This window comes from Anarrhichthys ocellatus, unplaced genomic scaffold (genome assembly GCF_004355925.1).
Source record: "Anarrhichthys ocellatus isolate YVR2014 unplaced genomic scaffold, GSC_Weel_1.0 scaffold24, whole genome shotgun sequence".
Lineage (NCBI taxonomy): Eukaryota > Metazoa > Chordata > Actinopteri > Perciformes > Anarhichadidae > Anarrhichthys > Anarrhichthys ocellatus.
In genome coordinates, this window is record NW_022280054.1 from 7,492,145 (window position 1) to 7,517,270 (window position 25,126).

Here is a 25,126-nt window from a genome sequence, read left to right on the forward strand (position 1 = left end):
CACACACACACACACACACACACACACACACACACACACACACACACGTCATTCTCCAAACATTTCCTTTTAAATAAACAGTGAAGTTTCTATACATAGAGTGTTTTCACTTCAAACAAATTCCACAGGCAATAAACGCTGCCTGTGTTTGTCCACCGTCTCCTGTCTGCCCCACAATTTGAGGTTAAGGGTGAATATAAAACTCAAACAGGAAGTATTAGAACACCACCACACCCACACAGAGTCTCTGGACAACTGCAATGTTTGGGGGTGGAAAGTAGTCATGACCATACATTTCTCCTGGAAACAGTAAAGGGCCGTTAAATTACTGGAAAATTATGTTTTCCGCGTTTAGCCACACCCTCGGCATATGTCGTGTGTTAGCATCAGAGAAGTTGGGGGAGAAACAAAAACATGTCACAATGTTTACAACAGATCGGTCCCTTGGCTAGGAAGAGAGCGAGGGAGAGAGAGAGTCAAAAAGTAAGAAACGGAGGCTTTGTATGGGTGGGTGTGTCTCGCGGTTAACCACTAAATTATAGTGAAAACACAGCGAGACAAACAGCACAAGTGAGACACACCGCTTCCTGCTTCTCCTGCGTCACATTTATCTGCATGTCTGAAGACATTTAGACATAAATGTTTGGATCAACCTACAAAATGTCCTCTTTATAACTTTTACTTGGGCCTTTAAGAAGCCACTGCAGCAAGTCTGCTTTAACACTATTTTGACTGCAGGTTAAAGCATTCGGACTGTAGAAATATGTGGACAGACAGACAACACACAAACTATCAGTGACCGGTTGGAGTTGATGAGTCGATTGACCAGCTGGTTTACCTGGACGCCGACAGTTTTGATGGGCAGCAGGAAGGCATTGAGTGAATGAAGGCTGGTGATCTGCATGAGCTTCTCTTCCTCCTCGTCCGATATGCACGACTTGACTCTCTGCAGCAAGGTATGGGGCTGGAGGAGAGAGAGAGAATTTTAAAGCAGAACGTAAAACTGGAACTGCAAGGACCGAGACCTCAGAAGTAGCTCTGTCTATGTTGTGACTACTTTTAACTCATTTCGCAAACACTTCTCATTTTCCGGCTTTCCGATGCGTCCATCGTCTTAGTCAGTACAGCCACAATAACCCTGATTCATGAAGTCAAAGTAGATCAACTCTGAACTTCCATCATTTATCAAATGAACAGCTGTTCTGCGTGTCATGGCAAATGAGTCCCCGGTTCTACCGTCAGACAACCAGCAGCAAACAGCCAATCTTTGTTTGTTTGGATCTGTGTACTACCTCTAATATTTGTCATCAGGAAATGTACAGTGAGCGCACAAGCCAAGAGGGCTGTTTTCAGTAAGCAGTGATTCAATTCATATTAAATGTGCATGCATCATCCAAACTGCAGAAAAAGAGGCATATTCACGGTAATTCATTTCCTGCCATTAGTTGTAAATACATGAATCATGATCCTGTTACAGTGGCGAGTTGTTTATGATATTTCCCTAAAACACAGGATGTCAGATGACTACTTATTACAATTTATTTTTGCATCTGCATTGTTCTGACCTTTTTGATGCTTGCAGAGAAGTCTGTGATGATTTTGAGGATGTTGTTTGTTTCAGCAAAGTCCTTACAGATGTAGGGCTCCTCTGCACAAATCACTCTGATGGACAAACCCGGACCTAAAAAGGAAAAGCAAGGAGGAGGGGCACTTCTTCTTTAGCAAATATAAGAGCAACGCGAGGACAGTTTTGAGTCCGTCTGATTGAATTAGGTAAATGGGTACATGAGGGAAAGAAAGGAGAAAATGGTAGAAAGAAATCAAACATTATATGAATAATCCCTTTTGTCAGAGCAGTCACATCATTGGCATGCGTTTATGTACTTGCCAGGGAAAGGGTGTCGGGAGACGATCTCCTCTGGCAGGCCCAGCTCTCTCCCCAGCGCTCTGACCTCATCTTTATGGAAATCTTTCAGTGGTTCGATTACTTTTCCCTGGAGGGTCACAAAGGAGTGGAATCAGCATTACAACAGAGTGGGAGTGAGGTGACTGCTTCGGTGTTGCGGAGTTGTGCGTTTCTATAAAAAAGGGGCTACTGAACAACTGTTGAAGAAAGAAAGCCTCTTAAGGGGACGATGGATGATGTAGAAACACATGTTTCAATAAAAAGTGAATGACGTTCAGCTGTTTGCTGGCCTCTTAGCATTTGTGTGGATGTGTGCAGTACCTCATCCCTGAGTTTGCGGATGAGCTCAGTGTCGTTGTGATGCGTTTTGATGACATCCGCCTTGCCGCTGGCAAGATGAGAGGCACTCTCAATAAGATCGGGCCGCAAGGTACCCTGGGCCAGGAAAACCTCTTCAGGCTTCAGATTCAGCTCTCCTATAACTTCATTTGCCACCTGTGAAGCAACGGAATCCAAACCATCAGATACAACAGTGAAGCAGTGAATTAAAGAAACAATAAAGCAGCCATATTGGCAGATGTTGACAAATGTGATAAATGACAATGTATTGCATGTTAGTGCAGACAAGCTGGCAGGTTGAAACAAACATGTGATATATAACAAAAACTTATTACGTAGCACTTTCCACAAAATAATTGATTAAGACCCAATACTCACTTTGACAAATGTATCGCCAATGATTTTCCTTTTCTCTTCTGGGTTGGTCGTCATATTCAAAGTCTTGCTGATGCGTTTGCGTGGCGTCCTGTCCTCCTCAGAGATGGGGAGGGTTGTCGTTCCGTTGTAGAAGGTGTGAGCAGCGTTCACCACTAAATAGAGCGACATTTTAGAGCAGAAAGAGAATTATTTTATTTTCAAACTGATTAGTCATTTAGTCTAAAGTAGAATATAATGACAAATGTGTCCCTACCTTTGAGTTTGATGCCCAGCTTGGTGAGGGCCTCCTCCACACTCTGACTCTCTCTCTTCCTCATGAAGCCGTTGTCGATGTGAACCGCTATCACCTGGTCCTGGTTCAGCGCTTTGTTGAGGAGAGCTGTGCAAACTGTTGAGTCCACCCCACCACTCAGCAGCACCTGAATACACCGTTAGAAACAGTCACTAACTGTGCAGTCACATCCACCCTCTGCTGGATTAAGGAGGAAGGAGCTCCTACTCTGCCTCGCTCTCTAAGCAGTATGTCTAATATCAATATGTATGTTAGCCTCCCAATACATTGGTCATGTTGTCTTTGACATATCTGGTGTTCTGTCTTATGGCAGGCTGTACAAATATTAGGCATTGTCAACTCAATCAAAAAGAAAGATGACTACAGCCTTGACACTTCTTTACTTATTAGCAGACTATTAACTCTTGTGACTCACACAGCCAAACTACTGCAGGAACCACTACGACAGGAGCAAATAGTGAAACATGTATCACACTGTAGTTGAAGAACAGAAAACAGAGGCTGCATGTATTTCTTTAAATATAAACCACGTGCCTAGAGGCCGGTTCTTCCACTCATTTATCGCCTTCACAATCCCCTGAGATGAAGCCCAGTTTGAAGGCGCTCAGGGAGTCGACTACCTCTTTTCAGATAAAACAGGGTTTAATTTGAGAGTTTAATTGGTTCTACTTTACTTCCCACCGCCGCTGCTGCTGTCACCACTTCCTGAGAGGCTACTAAATATCACGCTCAGCAACCCAGCTTTTGACTTCAGTCAAATGATCTCCCATTGTTCGTTAAAATGTGCTGAGAATATATTTTATTCTGTTTTCTGCTGTTGTTCCTTCATCTCTCTGCCCTAAAAATAGTTTGGATAAGAACACACACCGTCATGAAACTTTGTGCAGTTTTACTCACCAGCACTTTAGACTTCTTTACTTTTTCTTTGATGTCGTCGATGCAGACCTGTTGGCGGTTCTGTACGGTAAAATTACTGGTGCATCCCGCAATCTCGAACAGGAAGTTACGCAGCATCTCGATGCCTCTCTCCGTCAGGTCGACTTCAGGGTGAAACTGTGTCCCGTACAGCTTCTTCTGTTCGTTAGCGATCCCTGGTGGGGACATCAGATGTGGCGGACGACCGTTAAAATTACCATTTATCCTCTTTGAATGACACTTTTTTTTTTTTTTTTTTTTTTTAAATATATCCAAACAACATAACATGCTCACCGGCAATGATGTTCCCTGATTGGGCCACCACTTTAAAGCCGTCGGCCACTTTATCCACACTGTCTCCGTGAGTCAGCAGGACCAGTTCATCCTTCTGAAGGCCCCTGATAAGATAAACACACACACACACACACACACACACACACACACGTCAGAGGAAGATGTGTGGCGTTCAATAACATTGCATGTAACAGTTAAATGTGTCCAGGCCTGCGTTCACTCGGTGCATGCGAGTCAAGTGTGAGAGGCAGACAGCGGCTGTCTATTTTAGAGTCTGCAGTATTTGTGTAACAACCAGGGGGAAATATGTGACTGCTGGAGTGGTTGTGCAGTTTATCTCGTAAATATAGCACGGGGACAAACCTGTTGAGCAGCATTTGTGCTTTACGCAGCCCACATCATTTTGTCCTCAGTTATTTAAGAGAAAGAGATGGTACTGTAAATTTGCCGACTGATCTAGAAGGGATTTGGTGAATGTTTATTTACATTGGCTATCTTCAATAGGTTAAAGTCATGTCGGCTGGACTCCATTCGCCCAACCCTAGTTTCTCCTTCTTTGTGATATTGTTCTCTCTTCACTGTGCATCACACCATGTTGTTCCTGCACTAAGTATAATTGTATGTTCTGTCCTAATCCACAAACTCTCAATATGTTTTCTCGTCAGTCTGTCATCTTCTCACGCCAATCATATCAGATTATAAATTTAAAAATGCAAGGATGTGTAAGAATGTGTAGCTCCAAGAAGATCATATTGACACTTATTTATATTAACACACAAATTAAACTAATTTTCTTGCGATCCAGTTGAGCAACCATATTACCTGAAGAGAGAACAAGTGTTGTCCAGTCCAATAGTGAACACTCCATCTTCCCTCACACTCTTTTTGTGTACTGTGCCGCCGAAAACTTTATTCATCATCTGTAGGAAACACACAGAGCAAAGTTAACACTTGGACACAGAAAATGACATGTTAGTGTGATTCCAAAGATGGTGTAACTGCCAGCTGCCTCGAGAAATGAGCTAGAGAATGGATGGCTGCTGGTTTTAGTTTCCAGGCAAAGCTGGGGAACAATTGAGCGAGTAATTCTCTCATCTCCCTCAGCGAGTGTCAAAGTGCCCTTGAAGAAGGTGGTGAAGTCCCAGCTGGCCCAGGAGAGAGCTGAACAGCAGCTTTAAGTCTAGCTGCTCACTGTGAATGTGTGTACCACAAATGCTTCCTGGAACAAAGGCCTAAGCACTATAAAATCCCAGAACTTTACTGTGTATGCATGCATGTGCATACCTGCATCCCATAGCAAATCCCAAGGACTGGCTTTCCTATGGTGAATATGGCCGGGTCGAACCAGGGCGCATCTTCTGCATACACAGAAGCTGGACCTCCGGAAATGATGATTGCCCTAAGAAGGGAAACAATAAAAGGCAAAATGCATAATAAAACACTTCCATAATGACAGAATAATGTAATAACAATGATGTGGTTGAAATGCTTCTCATGCTCACCTGTAGCCCTGCTCTCTGATGGCGAAGGCCGGGGTCTCTAAAGGGAGGATCTCAGAGCGTACGCACATCTCCCGCACCCGTCTGTCAATCACCTTGCCATACTGGGCCCCAGCATCCAGAATCGCCACCGCCCCCTCGCAGGATCCATTCTGCTCTGCGCTGCTGATCTCCAGCTGTGGACAGAAAAACCCCAGTCTTGATTTTAAGTGCTTGTGTTGAGCCGAGCAGGGCAGAAACGTATATACATAGTCGCTCGTGCACACGAGTATTTACTGAATAATTTTGACGAGCCTTAATGCTGTCCTTAACAGTTCGGTGGTGTAAGGTAACCCACTCCTCCACGACTTAATTGGGCTCCACTTCAGACATCCCCCGTGGAAAAATGTGACTCAATGAAGCCTAACACAATTATGGACATGTGAGCTTTCAATACAAGACAGACAGTCACTCTCGTGAAACATGGTGTATCCATTCAGCCCATCAGGAGAATCACATGAAACCCACAAGTTAGTCAAAGACTATCTGGGAGCAAGGTGTACCGTTTCACTTTGACACAACTTCCCAGTCTGGATTGTTTTTATAAACATATGCGCAGATCGAAGTTTGGGAAACAATTTTCAGCACAAGAACTAGAGAGATGTCAGATCGCTGATAGCTAATGATAGTCGATGATAAGGACGGCAAGAAGAGAAACATGATCCCACGTAGTTTGTTGAAACACTTCCGCCCGTAGATGTTTCTAAAAACAACTTTCATCAGGCATGCTAACGTTACCGTATCACCTCAGACTTGTTACCTTTCCGTTTCAGTTGCCGTATTATTGTTAAAACATATCGTCAGCAGCTCTAAAAGTATAATCACGACACAGAAACAAATCTACCAAAACTTTACCAAATGAGCGGATAACACAGCAGTAGTGGCTCCTGTTGTCAGAGAGGTAGTGTTAACCGCAAGTTGGCTCATACTAGCTCCGTGACGACGTTAGCAAAACCTGTCAGTTAACGTCCCGTTAGCTTAAAGTGTGTGACAGCAGCCGAGGGAAATAAATTACTGTTCAATGCCACTTCCCAAAATGAAAAGCATATAACAGTCATACTGCATGACTGTCGGTTAGTAGTACTATCGTTACAACATACTGACTGCCCCGGCTAGAGCTAGCTAACACAGTGCCGATGTAGCATGCTAGGTCACGGACAGTGTAAACAGTAGCAATCACCATTAGCCTGTTAGCAGCACGTCCTGCTGGCTAAGTTAGCGGAGCTATGCTAAAACCCACGCGGTGCTTTGGAGGCAAAGGGTCCTGGGAGGGATCCACGAATAAGGAGAAAGGCAGCCACGGCTAGAGTTTAAATGTGTAAGATGCTAATCGTAATAGAGATATCCTGTGCGGCTAGCGGCTATGAGCAGCATGTTAATGTAATACGGCAACAGGCAACAGTGGTACTCAGAGCTCCTCAGCGGAACTGGTGATAACGCTGAATGCTCTCTAACTTTCCCCCCACACAGGCCGTAATTAACCGGGGGGGGACTACACCGGCAAACAGGGTCCTAACACTAGGCAACCGGTCAACCCAAGTGTTCTCCCCGCACCACTGACCTTGCTGTCTCCGTTGCACACAGCCATGGAGGACTGTGGTGTGGTGGAATGAGCTCTCCTCTCGGTGTCCAGGTCTCTCACACAGAGACAGAGAGAGAGAGAGAGAGAGAGAGAGAGAGAGAGAGAGAGAGAGAGGGGGGCTATTGGTTCACTCCTGGCTCAGCACGCCGACTACTGTTTCAAAAGCAGATTGGGTTGAAGATGGGCTGTCACACAGACTCCTACACTCCGGCTGGGAATAACTTTCACAGCGGGAACTGAAGACTAAATAAACGTGCCATGCATCATGGGGTGGAGTGAGAGTAAATAACAGTGTGGCCCCGAAGAGGGCTGGGCTTAGACAGCATAGTAGAATGTGACTGACCATGTTATGATAGTGGCAGCAATTGGGTGCTTAATTTTTGTATGTTTATATAGAATATGAGATGGAGTTTATAGCAATGTAATAGTACATTTCACAGAGGTGTCCAGATCTCCCAGGATATTTGCCAATCCCGAACCGCAGAGGTATCCAAAGCAAGACAATTAGATTTTTTAACAATTTAGGAATTTGTCCTGATCCACCATACAATACTGACATATCTAGGTTTTTCTAAGATAAAACTGTGGGCTAGGACAGGGGCACAGTGGTGTGGATAAACAACTTGTCCCACACACGCTATGATTTGTTTTATACTGCAGTATCAATATTTATCATAATATACACAATTTTATGGAAAACGTCTGCAGATTAAAAAAAAAAAGATGGTAAATTCTGTTTTTGGCTTATTCAGTGAATTAAATATCTGACTATTGAATTACTTAATTAGTAGTAGTATCAACATCCGCATAAAACAGTCTTGCACACGTATTTGCGACATTGCCAGCAAGCACAATGAGTCTACAGCGCCTCATGCTTCAGTCTCGTCAGGCAGAGGCAGCAAGTAGGAACCACCTGTACTTTAACACATACTCTATCTACTATATGTTCCACAACCTTTCTTCTTGCCATTTCTTTTTCAGACAATATATTACAACATAAGTTACCTCCAGGCTCATTGTTCATATGTGGCTTTTGTGTCTGCCACTGACATTTATTTCTTTATTTATCTAATAATAATGTAGTTTCAGTATCCATATTTTCTCGACATAAAGTTTATTACATTCTGTCAGAATTGTTCAACCCGCTTCACTGAAAGCTAAAGAGGAACGTCACAGCAAAAACACAAGTGTCAAATAGGCAGATGTCAAAGTCAACTTTGTGCCAACAAGTTTGTCATTACTAGATCCTTAAAAAAATTTTTAGGTATGATAGTGTCTTAAAGAAAGTAGTTTCAGAAGTAGTAAGGCAGTGGTTTTCACCAGGGTAAAATGTGTCAATATAACTACACTGTTGAATAGACTTCTCTCAAAGCAGGCATTTGTACGAGGCACTTGCTGTTGCATCTAATTGCATTATTAATTGTGGCATATCATTTGGATAATTGCTGGAACAGAGCCTACATTAATGTTATTAGTTCCATCAGTGTATTACCTGCTACGACAACTCAAAATGTTTGCTGTAAGATTAAGTGCTTGGTTCTCATTTGTCTTTTTCCTACATTTCAAAGGAGTCTGACAGAAAAGGTCTGGGAACCACAGTTCTTGCAGATCACAAGATAATTAATAAAGAGTTGTTCATATGAATCGCAGGTTTAGGGTTAAAAACAAACATTCAATAAACACGCCCGTGATGGGATATTAAAACATCTGAAGGCACATAACCAGAGGTTGAGAACCACTGGGCTCTGATATGCAGAGGTGATGTAATATCAGCGCCATCCTGTGGAAAATGTAATGAAAAATACATAATTGTTACCATGGCCATGATTAATACACATTTCTGATTGGCTGGTAGGTGTCAATCTATAACCAGTCAAACTATAGCCTCCACTCCAGTGCACAAAGAACACTAACCATTAAAGCACTTCCTCCTCAGTGAACTATCACTGGTTAAACCAGGAACATGGTTGGATTAATCTAAAAGGCAGAACTGATCTGTGGGTCCCTGTTGACCTTCTGCTTTTTGTCATTTATTTTAGGAATATCATGCACCATGTCTGTTTTGACAAAGCTCATATCTACAAGCCTCTCTTCTGTGGTTAGTGACCGTGGTGTAAGTACAATAATGTACTCCGTTCTGATGACGAGTGCATTATTTTCTTATATCAGGACACGTTATGGTAGATTGACACCCTCTCACATGGTTTAAAACTTCCCAGGGCTCCTTTTGTCACATGCTGATCCACCCAAATATGCCTGTATGTTGTCACATGCCATCGGTGTGGATAAGCAGCTTCACATGCACTCACAGCAACCACAAGGCAGAGCGTGCGGTTATTCATTACCTCTAATTTAAATGGGGTGGATGCATCATGACCATCACCAGAAGATCTTTTGATGGAGGAGAATGTTTGAGTGTGATTTCGGTTCAATCAGTCATCATTCCTGGAAAAACGTGTCTTTTTTGTGTTAATTTAGAAAACAAAATTGTGCATAACTACTCATAATAATAATAATAATAACAATAATAATAATAATACATCCTCAATACATTATTAGTGTGATAGACTTTAAATGATAATGATTTTTTTAAAATGCTATGGGCTTCACAATGAATGAATTAATGTCGTCTAGTCCTATTATAAAGTGATACTGCGACTAGTGTAGACTAATTAATATGCAACCCGATTAAAGACTTGCAAACTGATCAACTTACCATTTGTCTGCCTTGCTCTTATAGTTGATGATGATGCTAAGACTTGAAGGGTCTCTTGTTTCCTGGTTTGCTTGGCGTTTTAAATGCCATGTCTTTGTTTTAATTGTATGTGAATGTAACACAACATGCCAATGAAAGGACAACCGACAGTATTTCCTTAAAGTTTCCCGACTCTGTGATTGTATGCTTTAATGATGTTGGTTAATTTGGCGTTTTGTGGAACTGATGTTATTATTGGTGTGATATTTCCAACCTCTGAGGAAGCAGCCTCTACTAAAGGATCATCACCAGTCAGTGGTGTGTGTGTGTGTGTATGTGTGTGTGTGACACCTGAGTTTGTGAGAATATATTTTAAAGTAATTCCGGGCTCGAGTTTTACGATTAGGGCTTAAGAGTGCACTTCTTTGAATTTCTTTTCCTTCCCCTACATGACATACAGTACTGGCATTAGCACTGAAACGGAACTCCTTTCCGTTCGTCTTTGACACGTCATCTGTAGGTGCCGGACCCATTTAGACGTCGCACATACCGCACTTCCTGGATATTTCTCTTGAGAGTGTATTGATGTAACTGACCTGTCTTGACTGAAACGGTAGTGATTTTCTCGTGTTTCTTGCCATTTATTAGGATGCCGCAAACTCGCTATTTGCATGAACATAGAATAAAATCGGCCTCCCGTTGATTTGCTCTGTAATTCAGCCGTTTGTGTTCAATCTCTTTCCCAATCTGGCATTATCTGTGTGGCATGCTGCTATCATCATCAGGTACACGTGAATTAATGTACTGCTTGTGTGATTTACCTTTTACCTTTTCATCTCGCGCATGTCCTTTCTACGTCTGTATGTGTACTAGAAACTATTGCTTTTAATAGTTTACGTTTAGGCTAACGTAAGTTAACATCTTGTGATTTTTAGGTGACAGCAGGAAACAGCCGTGAACATTTTCCTTGTACTGTACTATACAGTATGAAATACAAAAGCTCGATAACTTCTTATTTCTAACCAACCTAATCCTGGATCTATTTGTTAGCCTCTGGAAGTGTCTCCTTCACCTTTCACCCCAATAATGACTTGACACTATTTATTTTTTCTTCCTTTTGCACAGATTTCTGCCCGTATATGTTCTTTTATCTCGTCATTTGAAGTGTACATACACTGTATACACTGTACGTATGATGCGAGTCTGCTTTGTATTATTCTAATCAGTCAGAAACTCACTTGACCAGTTTACTGACTGCTTTTGTTCAAGCATGATCAGTGCGTCCCTGCTTGTAGTTCACTGAATGTTTGCATTCTACTCTATTCCATTTCTTTATTGTATCTTTACTCTCGCTATGAACAGCTTTTTCTGCCTGTGGAGTTCTGTACCGTTGCTGTTTTGGCTATGCCTTTCAAACAACGACAACAATCTTAATGGGATTCAAATGATTGGAAATATTCACGGCAGACATGCAGTCATTCAGCTGCTGAACTAGTCCCCTCTATTCTTTTTTTTTTTTTGCAGATTCGCTGAGGGCACAGCTGGTTTGACGCCCACTGTTCCAACATGGAGCACTCAGATTTGATGACGCACAAGAACGGGCGGCAGAGGAAGATCGTGGGTACCACCTTCTTATCCGAAAACATCAGGGGCATGGACATGGGAGAGACGAGCTGCTCTGAACCCAAAGTAGAAGAGGAAGCGGAGGGTCTTATCAAAGTGTTGTCCTCTGTGGACCGGAGGCACAGGAGAGTCCGGCCCGGGATCCGTGACGAGTTGGGGAACGTTTTGCTCCTTCTGTTCCTATACGTGCTGCAAGGGATTCCTCTGGGACTGGCTGGTAGCATCCCTCTGATCTTACAGAGTAAGAGCATCAGCTACAAAGACCAAGCCTTCTTCAGCTTTGTCTTCTGGCCATTTAGTCTCAAACTTTTTTGGGCACCGCTGGTGGACGCTCTCTACTTCAGCAGTTTTGGGAGAAGGTAAGAAGGACACATGCGTACTGTTATGTTAATGTTTTTATCTGCGTGGAGGATTATATTTTCCCCCTACAATGTGTATATTATTCCTGGTTTTCAGAAAGTCATGGCTGGTGCCCACACAGTACCTGCTGGGCCTCTTCATGCTCTACCTTTCCGGGACGGTCAATTCACTGATGCAAAGTGAGGGAGGACCGAAGGTGGTAACACTCACTGCCGTCTTCTTTATGCTTGCCTTCCTTGCAGCCACACAGGTAGGCGGACGCAAACACTGTGACACAAACGCACATTCGGGAAGATAAATACATTGAATTAGATTAGTTTTCCTCCTGTCCTCCAATTTCGGTACCTTCTCTGCTTCAAAGGACATAGCTGTGGATGGCTGGGCCCTGACCATGTTGTCCAGGGAGAATGTGGGATATGCTTCTACATGCAACTCTGTGGGCCAGACAGCTGGGTACTTCCTGGGGAATGTGCTCTTTCTGGCTCTGGAGTCTGCAGACTTCTGCAACAAGTACCTCAGAGTAGAGCCCAAGGACACGGGCATCGTCACCTTGTCGGGTATTATTCATCCCTGACCTCACAGAGTTGTTGTTCTCTTACAACAGAGCAGTGATTTTGGGTGACGTGTAATCATTTCTAATGCCTTTTGTTCTTCGGCTGCAGAGTTCTTGTTTTTTTGGGGAATTGTTTTCCTGATTTCCACGACTCTGGTGGCCATCATGAAAAAAGAAAATAATCACGGCGAAGGAAAGCAGAGAGTCCACGAGGAAACACAGGGCGTCATGGAGACCTACAAGCTGCTGTTCTCTATCATCAAGATGCCCACAGTCTTCACCTTTTGTTCCCTGCTTCTCACTGCTAAAGTACTTCAGCATTACGTGAAACAACTTTTACAACATGACTTTGAAAGTGTTGCTTACGGACACTTTGCTGCTTTACACAAACATCCAATGTGAATGGAAGATTTCTATTTCTTCTCTTTTTTTGTTATTCAGATTGGATTCTCGGCAGCAGATGCAGTGACGGGCCTGAAGCTGGTGGAGGCTGGAGTTCCCAAGGAGCAGCTGGCACTGCTGGCAGTGCCCATGGTGCCTCTGCAGATCCTACTACCTGTGATCATCAGCAAATACACAGCAGGGCCTAGACCGCTGGACGTCTTCTACAAGGCCTTCCCTTTCAGGTTGTAACACACACACACACACACACACACTCACAAACCCATTCATACAAACTAAAAGCTGACAGAGTGTTGTTGTTTGCGGTTGCAGGTTGCTCATAGGACTGGGTTACGCTCTGCTGGTGTGGTGGACGCCCAGTGTTAAACATGAAGGAGGGTTCCCTGTTTACTACTACGCCATAGTGCTGTTTAGCTACGCATTGCATCAGGTTTGTATTTCTGTTACTCTCTTTAATATCTTGTTTTTCTTCCCTTTACTGCTTCTAGCTCTTATCATAGTTTTTCCAGGTGACAGGATGTCAGCAGTGTGCAGATAGTGACAGTCTGCTGCTTAGAAAGGGCTTCTGACCCTCTGCACATTATGAACAGTACTGTATGTCTAAGTCTGCTCGTCAGATGGCGAATGGAAACTGGCTGCAATGAGCTAAAAATGACCACAACTTAGAGAGTCAATTCTGAAATTCTATTTTGTGTAATACATTGTTTTATGACCAATTACCTGCAAAACTAATGATTCCCATCAGCCTCAGCTGTACTTTGTGTTTATTGTTAAGTAGCAAATTAACTAGCGTGGTAAAGACGGTAAGCATTGCACACGTTACATGTTCGCATTTAGCTCAAAGCACAGCCTTGCAGTGCTGCTGGAATGGCAGGTTGATCAAAACATGTGTTGCAGACGCACAGATGTTTGTCACGGTCTTATTTTTAAGTATAAAGGCGTATAAAGGCAGACGAGTGTTAAGATGAGTTCCTTTTTCTCCCACCAACCTCATTTCATTTCCAGTCTCTGCCCGCAGATGTCACTGTGCAACAGAAGAACATCTAAAGTATCAGGGACAGAAACATAGTCGTCCCCTTATTCTTTCTTTTTTTTTTTACATTTCTGGTATATTTTAGTGAGGCAGGTTGCGTTTGCATCTTTCTTTCTATTTGTCTTTCAATAGAATATAAAAACCATTTTATTGATTATACAATTATTCTTTTTCTGGACCTTGGATTTTTGCCATCCGGTCATTAAAACAGCAGATAAAAATATAAAATTGATGTGATAAGAATGAAGTTAAATATCATGGTAAGTTTGACTATTGAGCAGCATAAACAAATGTTTCCCATGTTGCTTCCCCAGGTGGCGTTATACAGTATGTACGTGGCTTGCATGGCCTTCCATGCCAAAGTGAGCGACCCCCTCATCGGCGGGACCTACATGACCCTGCTGAACACAGTCACTAACCTCGGTGGGAACTGGCCCTCCACGTTGGCTCTGTGGATGGTGGATCCCCTGACCTCTAAGGAGTGTCAGGGGGCCGCCGGCCAGAGCTGTGGCTCTCCAGAGGAGGCGGGGGTGAGTAAGCAGCGAGGGAAATAATCCTGCACAGGAGTATGTAACTACCTTGACTCGGTATATTGATTCGTTTCTCCCTGTTGTGTCTCCAGCTGTGTGTTAAGGAGGGCGGCGCTTGTGTGACCACGCTGGACGGCTACTACGTGGAGTCGGTGGTGTGTGTTGTGATTGGTTTAGCCTGGTGGGTGTGGTTGGGGAAGAAGATGAGGCACCTGCAGGAACAGAAGCCCGCTGCATGGAGGTGCAGAGCTAGTCGGTGATGACACTTTCATCAGTGCATTTTTCTTTTTTTTCCTCTTGCACTTCCGCATACTCTGCTCCAAAAAACAGCTGAACGGCGGACGTGTTATTGTTCCACTTCTCGTCCGTTTAGTCCAGCTGGTCGTGCTCGAGTTGCTGCGTCAAGAAAACACTCATACTTTCTCACCTCTGTCACCTCGAGGTACACAAATCTGATGAAGGACTCCATTGTCTCTGTAGAGGTAAATGTCCACCTCATCGTTACTCGTGCTGTACTGTAACGGTGCCCTGAAAACTGGACCGACCGGTCAGACTAGCTGAGAAGTTTTTACATTTTTATTTTGAAACCATATTCTGCTGCTTGGAACAGCTTAACCAAACAAGAGCTGGCTCAAAGAATATGTTCAAATAACTTTATTAGTGTGTTTTTACCTGCCTTCATTGCCAGCTGAGTTTACTTTGTGGGAAGTACACGTTCAGTTATTCTCTGCAGTTTTTTACCTTTTGGCCCAAATATGAGCGAAAAATAACTTCAAAAGTAAACTTAGCACTTCAGACTCTTGTTGACCTTCCCGGCCAGTCACCATTGAATCTATATTAACAGATACTAAAGGTAAAAAAACAGATGGAAGTGTTTAAACCCGGTGTGAAGATTATCTTTGATTGCTGCTGGACTCAGATCTGAACCAATGATTCTTTAAATCATTATTTAAATATATATATTTTCTTCCTCTTAAGTGATTTTTGCCTTGTTTGGTGTTTCAAAGTCTGTCTTCTGGTTTGGTAGATTACACAAAACATACTCCATAATATGACGCTGAGCACACGTTCCTCATTATTACCGATATCATCAATGGTCAAGTGACCATTGATCATTTTCTTGGAGCATTCTTTTCTTTTTCCAAACTTTCCTTAAATCTGATCGGTTGTATTATTTATAGGACCAAATCAATTCTTTAATGGCATTATTGGACAGTGTGGATTTGAACATTTCGGACCTCTTGGTTGTCAGTGGGGCATTTTTAATTAGCAAAAAAACTAAAATTCAAAAAATATGTATTTTTTTCAGGCAGGTAAGTCTCAAACATTTAATAGATGCATTGTTATTCAAACACATTTTATGTAAAAGGTCAATGTGCTGTATACTAACTATCAATGCAACAATGTATTACAGGAGTCCTAATTATGACATTTTGACATCCATAAAGCCAAGTTCTGCAGAGTGGGATGTTACCACCAGCCTGAGAAGTATGTGATTAAATACATACGGTGAAGTTCTTGCCCCCAAAACCAATTGAGATCCGGGACCAGCAGCCTTGAAGAGACACGTGATACGCACATGTCCTGTTTATGTTTTCATATAGTACGTAGAACTGGATGTTACAGTATTTTTCTCTAAAGCCAGCATTGAAAAACGTCAAATGTAAGCATTGAAGCACACAATCAGGGTTCATGTCAGGAGAGCTTCATTTTCAACTCATTTGGCATAATTTGATTCTGACTTTTTGAACTACATGTAAAAGGTCAAATAGTTTCACATTGCTGAGGTAGCAGTTCTGTGGCCAATGGTTCCTCTGAAATGCACAAAACTCCCTGACGCTGCATTCAAATTAAAAGTCATACTGCATGCCTGACGTTTGACATTTATTGGGCCCCTCTCCTGTATTTGTACCAGCACATCGCTCTCATGACACTTCTTCCTGAAAGCCTTTTCTCATTATCAGGGCACTGGATTTGTTTTGATTTTCTTTGACAAACATATTAGACTGTGTGACACTGTTGATTTCAGCAACATGTGCATTTGTTTTTATATTTTATATCAGTTTCAGATCAGATACTTTAATTTGCTAAATTGGCTTTTGGGTGCATTTCAGCTGCGAAAGAAGTTTTAATTTATCCCACATAATCCTTTAACTGAACTTTTATTTAAATTATTTTTACTTTGCACAACTTTAGTTTATGAGTCTAAATTCCCAATCGTAAAGTAAAAGGATAGCACAGAGTGATGGTAAAGTCAGACACTTAAATAAGCTCGCAGCAGTGCTCTCTAATGCTCTGCTGTGAGGATCTTTGACGTTCACAGGATGTAATGTTGAGACAAACAAATCTTATACGTGATTAAAAAAAAAAACATGTGCACTTGTGAGGTCTCCAGATGTTTTTCCTTTCATACAAAAAAAAAAAAAAAAAAAAAAAAAGACACTTTTTATTTTTATTTTATTAGAATTTTCCTTGCTTTTTCGGGGTTTCTAAAACTTCCCTCCTAAACAAGTGAGCTGATGTCAGACGCTGTGAATGTTGCCCCGAGTTTTCTGAGCATCAAACCCCACAACTGAGGATCCAGATCAACTGGTGCCACAGTCTCCAGTATGAGCTCACTCCGGGGGTCAGTCGGGGGTCTGACGGTCCTGTCAGCGCTCAGATTGTGGTCACACAAAGCAGCACCCAGATCAGTGAGACATTTTCGGGTGGTCGCGGTGATCAAGCTGAATTATGTCTGACGTGTCAACTAATCCAGCGATTCGTCCTGCAGTGTAGCACGCCTTAAGAGCAGAGAATCAAAGTACGGTTCCCACATCAAATACGCCTTTAATGCCGAAAGAACGTAAAAAGTCAAGGTTTCTCTCTTTTTGAATCTCGGCTCTTTGTTTCATCATTGATGTATAAGCACAGTTAATGCATCCATTGTGTATATTCATCAATACCAGAACCTCTGCTCACAATGCTCAATTCTTTTTCAATAATTAACCTAATTTATATCATTTCATTCAGAGCCAGGAAGCATTTTTACTTTTTTTTTGTCTGAGAAGAACTTTCAAAATCTCCCAATGAAAGCAGTTTGCCTCACCGGCATTCATTCAAATAGCACGAAGCACTTTGGACGTCGTCTTATACAGTAGACTGACGGCATTTTAGAGTAAATAGCTTGCATACTGTGCGATACGTTGTCGCCTTTTTGATTTCCAGGTCGCACAAAAAGGCTGTGGCTCCTCAAGAAAGGGGTTTCCAGTCCTACTAGTCCAGTTCAGAAGACACAGGTCATGAGACCTGAGGTGTCGGAGGAGAAGCGGCGAGGCCTCAACTGCAGCACGCCGGAGCCGCAGACCCACGCACTAACTCCAGGTTGTGACAGTATATGGAGTGTGCGGATGTGCAATTTTGGATTTGAATCGTCTCCAGCATCCATATCTTTTTGCTTTGTTTCTTAAAAAAAAAAAAATTAAATTAAAAAAAGAGTCAATAAATGAACTTTCCTACGGAGGCGCGGTGGGTCATAGGTTCATACGTAAATGCTCGGGCCGCTTGGCCATGCTGGGATAGGCTTGCTGCTTCATCTGGCCCAGGTTGACCCCGGCAGGCTGACGGATGGGAAGAGGGGCCGAGGCCTCGGAGCTGGTTGTGACATCCATCTGCTCCGGGGTGGACAGCTCCATGGCCTGGTCCTGAGGTGACTGGAGGACACTTGGTCCTGCGCCAGGGAGAAGGGGGCTCCGGGCCCAGCACTCCCCGCCTGAGAACTTGACTGGGCTGAAAGCACAGAGCGGAGAGGAAGGAAACGGGACAGATGTAACCGAGAGGCATTTGTAACAATGTGCAACATGGAAGATCTGTTTTCATGTGTATTCTGCTATCATTTTGGTCTTAACGAATTAGTCCGCATGATTGAAAAAGCCAAAACTCATATGTTCAATAAGCTGCTGTTAAGGGTGCAGTTAGCACGACGTAAACAATATTTCTCTTAGTGAGAAATATCAGGAATTAAACAAAGACTCAGGGTGGGAATAAGGGGTTGATTTTGCCAACCAGTACAAGTGGCTGCTGCAGACATGCCCAAATACCTGAGAGGTGTTCTCGGGCTGCCCACGATGCGTCGAGGTGAGCGGATTTTTGGCTCAAATGCGAACCTCTCTTTGATGTTTTCCAGGACTGACGGAGCAACGTATGTGAAACCCTACAGGAACAGAGACATCAGAGACAAACACAGATACGGTTGGTGCGCGCTCACATCTGAGGGGCAGGAAGGCCTCTTTTCATTACCGAGTCAGAAGCAGCAGCGTCAATCAGCAATGCAGCGACTTTCAATCTGATATTTGTTGCTCCACCTGACTGATTTGGTTGTGTGTGCTGCTCTGTGACGCACTGCGAGTATCACGCATAAGCAATTCACTTTATGGGCAAAATACTGATCAACTAGAAGCCTGTTTAAAGAATGTTTATTGTGTTTTTTTTAACATTAATTAAGGTAAAATGGAAGTAATTAAGATGGAACTTAATTGTTACCAAAAGCTTGTGAGTAATTCATTTAAAATTAAAATAAAAAGGCTCTCAACATTCTTTCTTTTGTGTTCACAAGATAATTAGAATTATATTCATGTGGCAGATTACATCCATGTCTGTCTAAAATGTCATCATTTTATCCTATTAAACATTTGTCATAATTCTCGAATGTACGGAGGCAGAACGAAACAAACAAAAGACGTGAACACGCAGTCAGAGAAGTTACCAGGAAGGCTTGATTGGCACTTTCACTGAGCGTCGAGTCGTCCGGGCTGTCGACCGGCGTCTGGCTGGTGAACTTCGAGTCGAACTGACTCACGTCTTCAGCTGATTGCTGCCAAAATAGAAGGAGACGACAAACAAGAGGTGAGGAGGTGCAGCAACATGAGCAGATGTGTCAACTAACAACACGCAGGTCTGGAACAAGAGACGACCTGGGTTTGATTACCAAACACTCGATCAGCTGGTTCAACCTGGGCAGGTAACCGGAAACAAAACTCATCTCGAGCTCACAGAGATCTAATTTCAACATGTAATTCAGAACTCCATGCTCCTCTGATACTCACCAGGAAAGGTTTGAAGGGGGGCTCCACTTTCCGAGCCAGTAGATCCTCCCAGTTGGTGTGTCTGAAGAAGGGATGAGCCTGTGGGACATCAAATACAAAGACAGGGCCATAAGACTGAGCTTCTACGTCGGGGAGATGTTAAACAACAGTATGTTACTACCAGTACGTCATGAGAGGTAATAATATTCATTCTCACCTGCACCTCTGTGGCGTCTCCTGCTGCCGCTCCCAGCCGCGACGAGGCGTTCCTCTTTAACAACTGTACAAGCAGCAGTCAAGTGTCAAAAGAATGCTTACACAACAACGCCACACTTATTTTGGATAAACACGCGTCGTATAAGCTTGAAGCGAACAGGAGATACCCGTTTCAGGAGATCTCTTGCTTCTTGTGTGAGGTAGGGTGGGAGGCTGAGCTTACACTTCAGGATCTTGTCAATGGTTTTTTTGCGGTTTTCACCAGTGAACGGTGGCTACAGTGAGAAAAGAGAGGAAAGGAGGGTTACACAAACATTACCAAATTATGACTCATATTTTATAACAGTAGAACGTTTTTTTTTTTTTATGTGGTGAAAGTTTAACTGACCGCTCCTGTGAGCATGTCGTACATCAGAGCGCCCAGACTCCACCAGTCTACTGCTCTGTTGTGTCCGCTTCTCATCAAGATCTCTGGGGCCCTGCAACAACACGAGTGCACACCTGTTACTAACGAATGAACGTAAATGAGTCGATACTAAGCGTGGAAGAAGAAGGAGGGGAAGGAGTGAGTGAGGAGGCATATTTGCATGCAAGTGAGTGGGATTGAAGGACTGCTCCACTTGCATGTATTCGATGGTACCGCAGAAAGTGTGGGTGACTGTGCCGTCGTGAATTGACTCTTTACACAATCCAAAGTCTGTCAACTTCACATGCCCTGGAAGGAAAAACAACACATATTCAGATGCAATTGTTGATAATTATTAAATTGCCAACATGGTCTTTATTTACTGTCATTTCTGTGGCATGATATTTGTGCATATGGATCGTGATGTTTAGGGACAAATACAAAGAAATAAATACAAAATACAAGAAATGTAAGACATCTTCTTTGGATAAATCATGTAGGAAGGTTTGAGTTAATTTCATCACATGTACACGCACGCGCGCACACACACACACGCACACACGCACCGTGGTTGTTGAGCATGATGTTCTCTGGCTTCAGGTCTCTGTAGATGATGCCCTTCTGGTGCAGGTGGCCCAGAGCCATGGAGATCTCAGCCAGGTAGAAACTACAGAGAAATACAAAGAAAATAAACCGATAGTCTGCTGAGATATCTGTCCGTCCCTATTCAATAAAAACACTCACCAGGCTGTGTCTTCCATGAAGATGCCCTCCCTCTCCAGCTGCATGAACAGTTCTCCTCCTGCGCAGGTGAACACATTTTTATGCTGTCAACACGTACATACATCCCTCCCGCCTCCACAGGTTAGGTCGCAGCCAGGAGGAAGTGATTTCTCACTTGCGTAATATGCATTGATCTTCCTTTAGAGTGTGTGTTGTGTACCAGGTGTGTGTGTATTTCTCGTACTGACCGCTCAGGTACTCCAGGATGAGGTACAGCTTCCCTCCGGTCTGGAAGGCGTAGATGAGATCAACTATGAAGGGATGCTTCACCTCCTCCAGGATGTTCCTCTCTGCCTTCGTGTGGGCCGTGTCCTTGGCGTTGCGTACAATCATAGCCTTGTGCCCCCGAACCCGAAGAAGTTCACCAACATTAGTCAACTCCAGAGGCAGACGGAACGGTGAAACAATGGCCATCTTTTCATCCATGCAGATGTGAATAGCACTGAACGACAAATATGTCCTGCCAACAGTCTGTTTATCGCCGACTTATGAGCTGCTTTTGTTCTATGGAAGAACGATGACGGCAATAGTCCGAGCACTACTGTGGATGTATATGTACAGTGTCTTCTGTTCCTCCAGCTCTCCACACTCTTCCTCAAGTTTGTGTTTGCTAACCACTTCTGTCAGAAAGCTAAAGAGCCGCCTGTCGGCAGCAATGTTGTTTCAGCTTCGAGTGTCACAACTACCACAACCGAGGCTGCGACGCGCCCGTTGATTTGAAATGTTGCAGTACGAGCTTGCTGACTGAGATACTTTAAAATGTCTTTGCAATTCACTTTTTTGTTGAGACCGATTAGGAATCGTGCATTGTTTACTGAATTTTAAGCCCTTTCCGGCTCGCTAAGTGGGCCTTTGTTCCCTTTACAGGACTACCAAAAGTAACTAACCGTCATCCACTAACTGCTCTACTACGCTATGGGATATTACTTCCTGTAATCTGGGCCCATTTTTATCAAGCAACTAAGAATCACTGTGACTCAACCTCGGAGTAGGACTTTAGTTATTTACGAGCCTTGCTACACACGCACAGCAAGGAATCGAAGTTCTCATTTAAGAGTAAATGACATAATTGGTATATGCCACTTATTCATCATTCTCTGTGGTTCGATGTGCAATCAACAGATTCAAATCAGACTGAATTAGAAATATCGTGACGCAGGAAAATCTAAATTAATGACCGCATACAGCATTATGCTACTTGTATTACAAGATAGTTTCGTTCACAAAAAGACTACAAATATATTTCATCTGAAAATAAACATGATACATAAATTACACGTTAGTATATAATTACATTTAGAGGTGGAACAATAGCAGCCATAGCTATAACGTTCTACATCGTTGCTGTTGTAGCTATACTTTAGTTTTGAATTCAGTGTAAATTGCAATAACATGTAACTTTTTCTGCAGTAGGATTATATTGAAAATGTGATTTTTTTATTTTTCCAATTCAGTCTGAAAAATCTCGTTATTCTACATCAAATGTTGCACATTGTGACTGTGTACACGAGCTGGAGTGTATGTTGCCATCTGTCCTGTTGCTATCTGAGAACTCTGAACCAGTTGGGACAGTTCTGCAGCTCTCCTGAAACCTGGAAAAGCCTAAACGCACCACTGCATGTGTGTCACTGACAATTTTGGGCAAGTCATGACTGATATCTTACTCTGAGATGCTTCATAAATACGGGCCCTGTGCTCTAACCCAAAAACTACAGGCCCGCCTGCCACTTTGAAGCTGAACGATTGAAAACGACCGGTTGAAATCTGGCAGGTCTTCAATGTGTCACTGGGGTCATTTTAGCCAATCAAGCAGAAGCGGCGTGAACATCAAGCGGAATCTAACGGGCTGAGGCAGAGCGTTTTTAAGTGCCAAGGCTGCAGCAGCGCAGATGGCAGTCTACCAACGAGCAGTGAAATCCTACCCCACCACTGGCTTCAAGGACAGCCAATATTTGCAGACGGAAGCAATATGTTTATTTGTAAAAACAAGCATGCAATTGCGTTCACAGGATTACAAACTGAGAGACATTGCTCTAATTATAGATATTTAAGCAGAAAAATGTACCTTTTTTAAAACTTTCATGGCAAATATTTTGCCTGATGCAGCTCCAACAACTTTTCGAACTTGAAAGACCTGCACAAAAGGGGAAATGATTAACATGTTTAAGATAGAACACTTTCGAGTCAATACAACTCAGTCCTTTGCATTCTAGAGGGACAATAATCCAACGTGTGCATTTGTAGGCGTGTGTGCGTGTTAACTGTACTTTCTCAAGGCTTCATGCTTCTTGGGTACCTTTCCATAACCACCTTTCCCCAGGACCCGCAGCAGCTCAAAGCACTCGGGTCTGATGTTCTCCGTCCCCTGGTTGACGTTGTCCTCCGATATCTCAATCTTCTCACAGTCGTCCATGTTGCTGCAGAGACACATTCAATGCATTGAGTTCTTGTTTTTGCACTGATTCAAATGCAAAAAAAAGAACAAAACATACATACATGAACATAAGCACGAAAGGACATAGTGAAAACTTACAACTCAAATCCACTGCACTGGTCCATGATGTCACCGATTTGAACCTGCAAGGAAAAATAGAAAACACGACATAAACACAAAAGTCATTCTGCTTTTCTGTTCTCACGAGGAAGAGGATGGACTCCAATGGAGAAAACATGAGCAGTGCTCGAAATCACAGTTTGATTGAGTGACTTTCTTTCTTCGGTTTTTCATTTCTTATAGGGAGCCTTTGATCTCATCAAGACATTTCTGTATTTCATTTTTTCCCCGTGTGATTTAACGCTTTATGTCTGTTTTATTACTATGATGGTACAGCATTTACAATACTTGTCATGCGATGCAAATAAATAGCTACAAAAAAGACAACGACTTAAAAATAGAATCAAGCATTTTCAAAGGGCATTTCCTTGTCTTATCTGACAGTTTATAAAAGTGTTTGGCTTCACATTAAAACAGGAGCTGTGATGTGACACTGACAAACAAGAGCTGCTGTGAAGTAACAGTTTCCCAATTCGTGCTATATAGATAAAATAATAAGCAAAAATGGTTTAACTTAACACCTGATGTGTGTGCATATAGTTACTATCGCCTATTCAATGACTGTTCTACTACTTTAACTGCATGTGATCATGGTTTTGCAGTAATAATATACAAGATTGACTATTGCATCAATCAGTATTTACACGTAATTTAATAATAATAATTTGTAAAACCAGTTTAATGTAGTTGCTGTATTAAATTAGGTGTACAGTCAGTTGTTGTGCTGCTGTATTTCAGGCTCGGTGTGAATAGAAACACACAGACACCAGCTCTATGTCCACACAGTCACTCTGTAGCAGTCTTGCCAAAATAAACTGTTGCACACCGAGCCACATTTATCACTGCAGCACCTTTGGCCAAGTAAGGCTCTGCTTGCACAACTCTTAACATGACAGCGACGGTTCTATTTAAACGAGACGGGGTTAAAAACACATGCAGCTCACCGCTGAGCTATCGCTACTGGTAGAATAGAAACAGAACGAGTGACAGCTCGCTGTCAGGCTAACGGTGGCGAGCTAGCATTAGCCTCTGCTAACCCTGTTAGGCCTGAGAGCGCCGGCTGCAGGAGCAGGGCCTGTGGCAGGCTAGCAGGCTAACAGGCTAACAGCTAGCTACTGTGCGTGGAGAATTTCTGCCGTGACAACTCTCGCAGTCACGTCTCAACATCCTCCATGAAAGTACCTCCTCGTTCTCATCATCGTCGGAGACGTTTTCCTCCGGCTGGTCCAAATCAATGTCAAACATTCCGGCCATGGCAGCGCTTCGCTCGGATCGCTCCGTCACAGACCGCAAGAATAGCAGGCGTCTCCACACCTCATGGACAAACACACACCGCCGCCATAACCGGCTACTACACTGAGCATGCGCATTGCAACACCCGACAAAAGGGGCGGTGCCCTGTATGACTCGCTTTTATTTTTGGTCATAAACCAACATCAGTGTATTCACTACAAATTCAAATGAAAGACTAAATAAACCTCAGATCTTTCCATTGACATTCATAACAAGCCTTTTCTGACTGTACTATTAGGGTATCTGGTCACACCTAAAATAGACAGGTTAATTTTAAACATGAACATTCTCCGCTGCTAAATAGTGATATGTTTTATGCTTGAAACAATTCAGTCCACGTTGAAGAAACTATGTTGTTGAAATGTTTTTGT

At 43.0% G+C, this 25,126-nt stretch overlaps 3 protein-coding genes across 6 annotated transcripts in view; 1 reads left to right on the forward strand and 2 right to left on the reverse strand.

The window, feature by feature from the left end:
- The window catches only part of gmps (guanine monophosphate synthase), a 10,555-nt gene extending 3,224 nt beyond the window's left edge, over nt 1–7,331 (reverse strand). The window contains exons 1-12 of one of the 3 annotated variants that reach the window (XM_031861013.1): nt 7,224–7,331; nt 5,627–5,799; nt 5,409–5,523; nt 4,947–5,044; nt 4,125–4,228; nt 3,813–4,006; nt 2,877–3,042; nt 2,624–2,775; nt 2,228–2,401; nt 1,889–1,994; nt 1,566–1,681; nt 839–964 (exon numbers count right to left, since the gene is read on the reverse strand). In XM_031861013.1, coding sequence (XP_031716873.1) covers nt 839–964; nt 1,566–1,681; nt 1,889–1,994; nt 2,228–2,401; nt 2,624–2,775; nt 2,877–3,042; nt 3,813–4,006; nt 4,125–4,228; nt 4,947–5,044; nt 5,409–5,523; nt 5,627–5,799; nt 7,224–7,250 — 1,551 coding nt within the window. In that variant the 5' untranslated portion in view covers nt 7,251–7,331. Of the gene's footprint in view, nt 1–838; nt 965–1,565; nt 1,682–1,888; nt 1,995–2,227; nt 2,402–2,623; nt 2,776–2,876; nt 3,043–3,812; nt 4,007–4,124; nt 4,229–4,946; nt 5,045–5,408; nt 5,524–5,626; nt 5,800–6,517; nt 6,821–6,842; nt 7,154–7,223 lie in introns of those variants that run through there. The other 2 variants (XM_031861014.1, XM_031861012.1) reach the window with 2 other exon arrangements.
- A 3,136-nt stretch (nt 7,332–10,467) lies between these two features.
- slc33a1 (solute carrier family 33 member 1) lies at nt 10,468–16,815 on the forward strand. 2 transcript variants are annotated; one of them, XM_031861050.1, is made up of 9 exons: nt 10,468–10,552; nt 11,464–11,921; nt 12,019–12,172; nt 12,284–12,479; nt 12,585–12,784; nt 12,917–13,101; nt 13,190–13,307; nt 14,225–14,440; nt 14,533–16,815. In XM_031861050.1, the coding sequence occupies exons 2-9, from the start codon at nt 11,506–11,508 to the stop codon at nt 14,698–14,700; spliced, it is 1,653 nt and encodes a 550-aa protein (XP_031716910.1). In that variant the 5' UTR covers nt 10,468–10,552; nt 11,464–11,505; the 3' UTR covers nt 14,701–16,815. The 2 variants fall into 2 exon arrangements, with proteins under 2 accessions (XP_031716910.1, XP_031716909.1); XM_031861049.1 differs by having other exon boundaries at nt 10,487–10,724.
- Nucleotides 16,816–16,880: 65 nt separating this feature from the next.
- Nucleotides 16,881–24,795, reverse strand: rps6kb1b (ribosomal protein S6 kinase b, polypeptide 1b). The gene is made up of 15 exons (XM_031861052.1): nt 24,645–24,795; nt 23,442–23,485; nt 23,205–23,325; nt 22,974–23,042; nt 21,097–21,244; nt 20,870–20,927; nt 20,692–20,792; nt 20,344–20,434; nt 20,108–20,198; nt 19,887–19,994; nt 19,721–19,783; nt 19,525–19,602; nt 19,185–19,292; nt 18,520–18,632; nt 16,881–18,208 (listed from the first exon to the last, which is right to left on the reverse strand). The coding sequence occupies exons 1-15, from the start codon at nt 24,714–24,716 to the stop codon at nt 17,953–17,955; spliced, it is 1,521 nt and encodes a 506-aa protein (XP_031716912.1). The 5' UTR covers nt 24,717–24,795; the 3' UTR covers nt 16,881–17,952.
- Between the last annotated feature and the right edge of the window lie 331 nt (nt 24,796–25,126).

Excerpts from the sequence above, each read along its gene's own strand:
- slc33a1 (XM_031861050.1), top strand. The coding sequence starts at position 11,506 with ATGGAGCACTCAGATTTGATGACGCACAAGAACGGGCGGCAGAGGAAG. Across the intron at positions 12,480-12,584 it reads GGGCATCGTCACCTTGTCGG|AGTTCTTGTTTTTTTGGGGA; the intron begins GTATTATTCATC and ends CTTCGGCTGCAG. Across the intron at positions 13,308-14,224 it reads TTAGCTACGCATTGCATCAG|GTGGCGTTATACAGTATGTA; the intron begins GTTTGTATTTCT and ends TTGCTTCCCCAG.
- rps6kb1b (XM_031861052.1), bottom strand. The coding sequence starts at position 24,716 with ATGGCCGGAATGTTTGACATTGATTTGGACCAGCCGGAGGAAAACGTC. Across the intron at positions 20,928-21,096 it reads CATCCTGGAGTACCTGAGCG|GAGGAGAACTGTTCATGCAG; the intron begins GTCAGTACGAGA and ends TCACCTGCGCAG. Across the intron at positions 18,209-18,519 it reads AGCCCGAGAACACCTCTCAG|CCCAGTCAAGTTCTCAGGCG; the intron begins GTATTTGGGCAT and ends CTGTGCTTTCAG.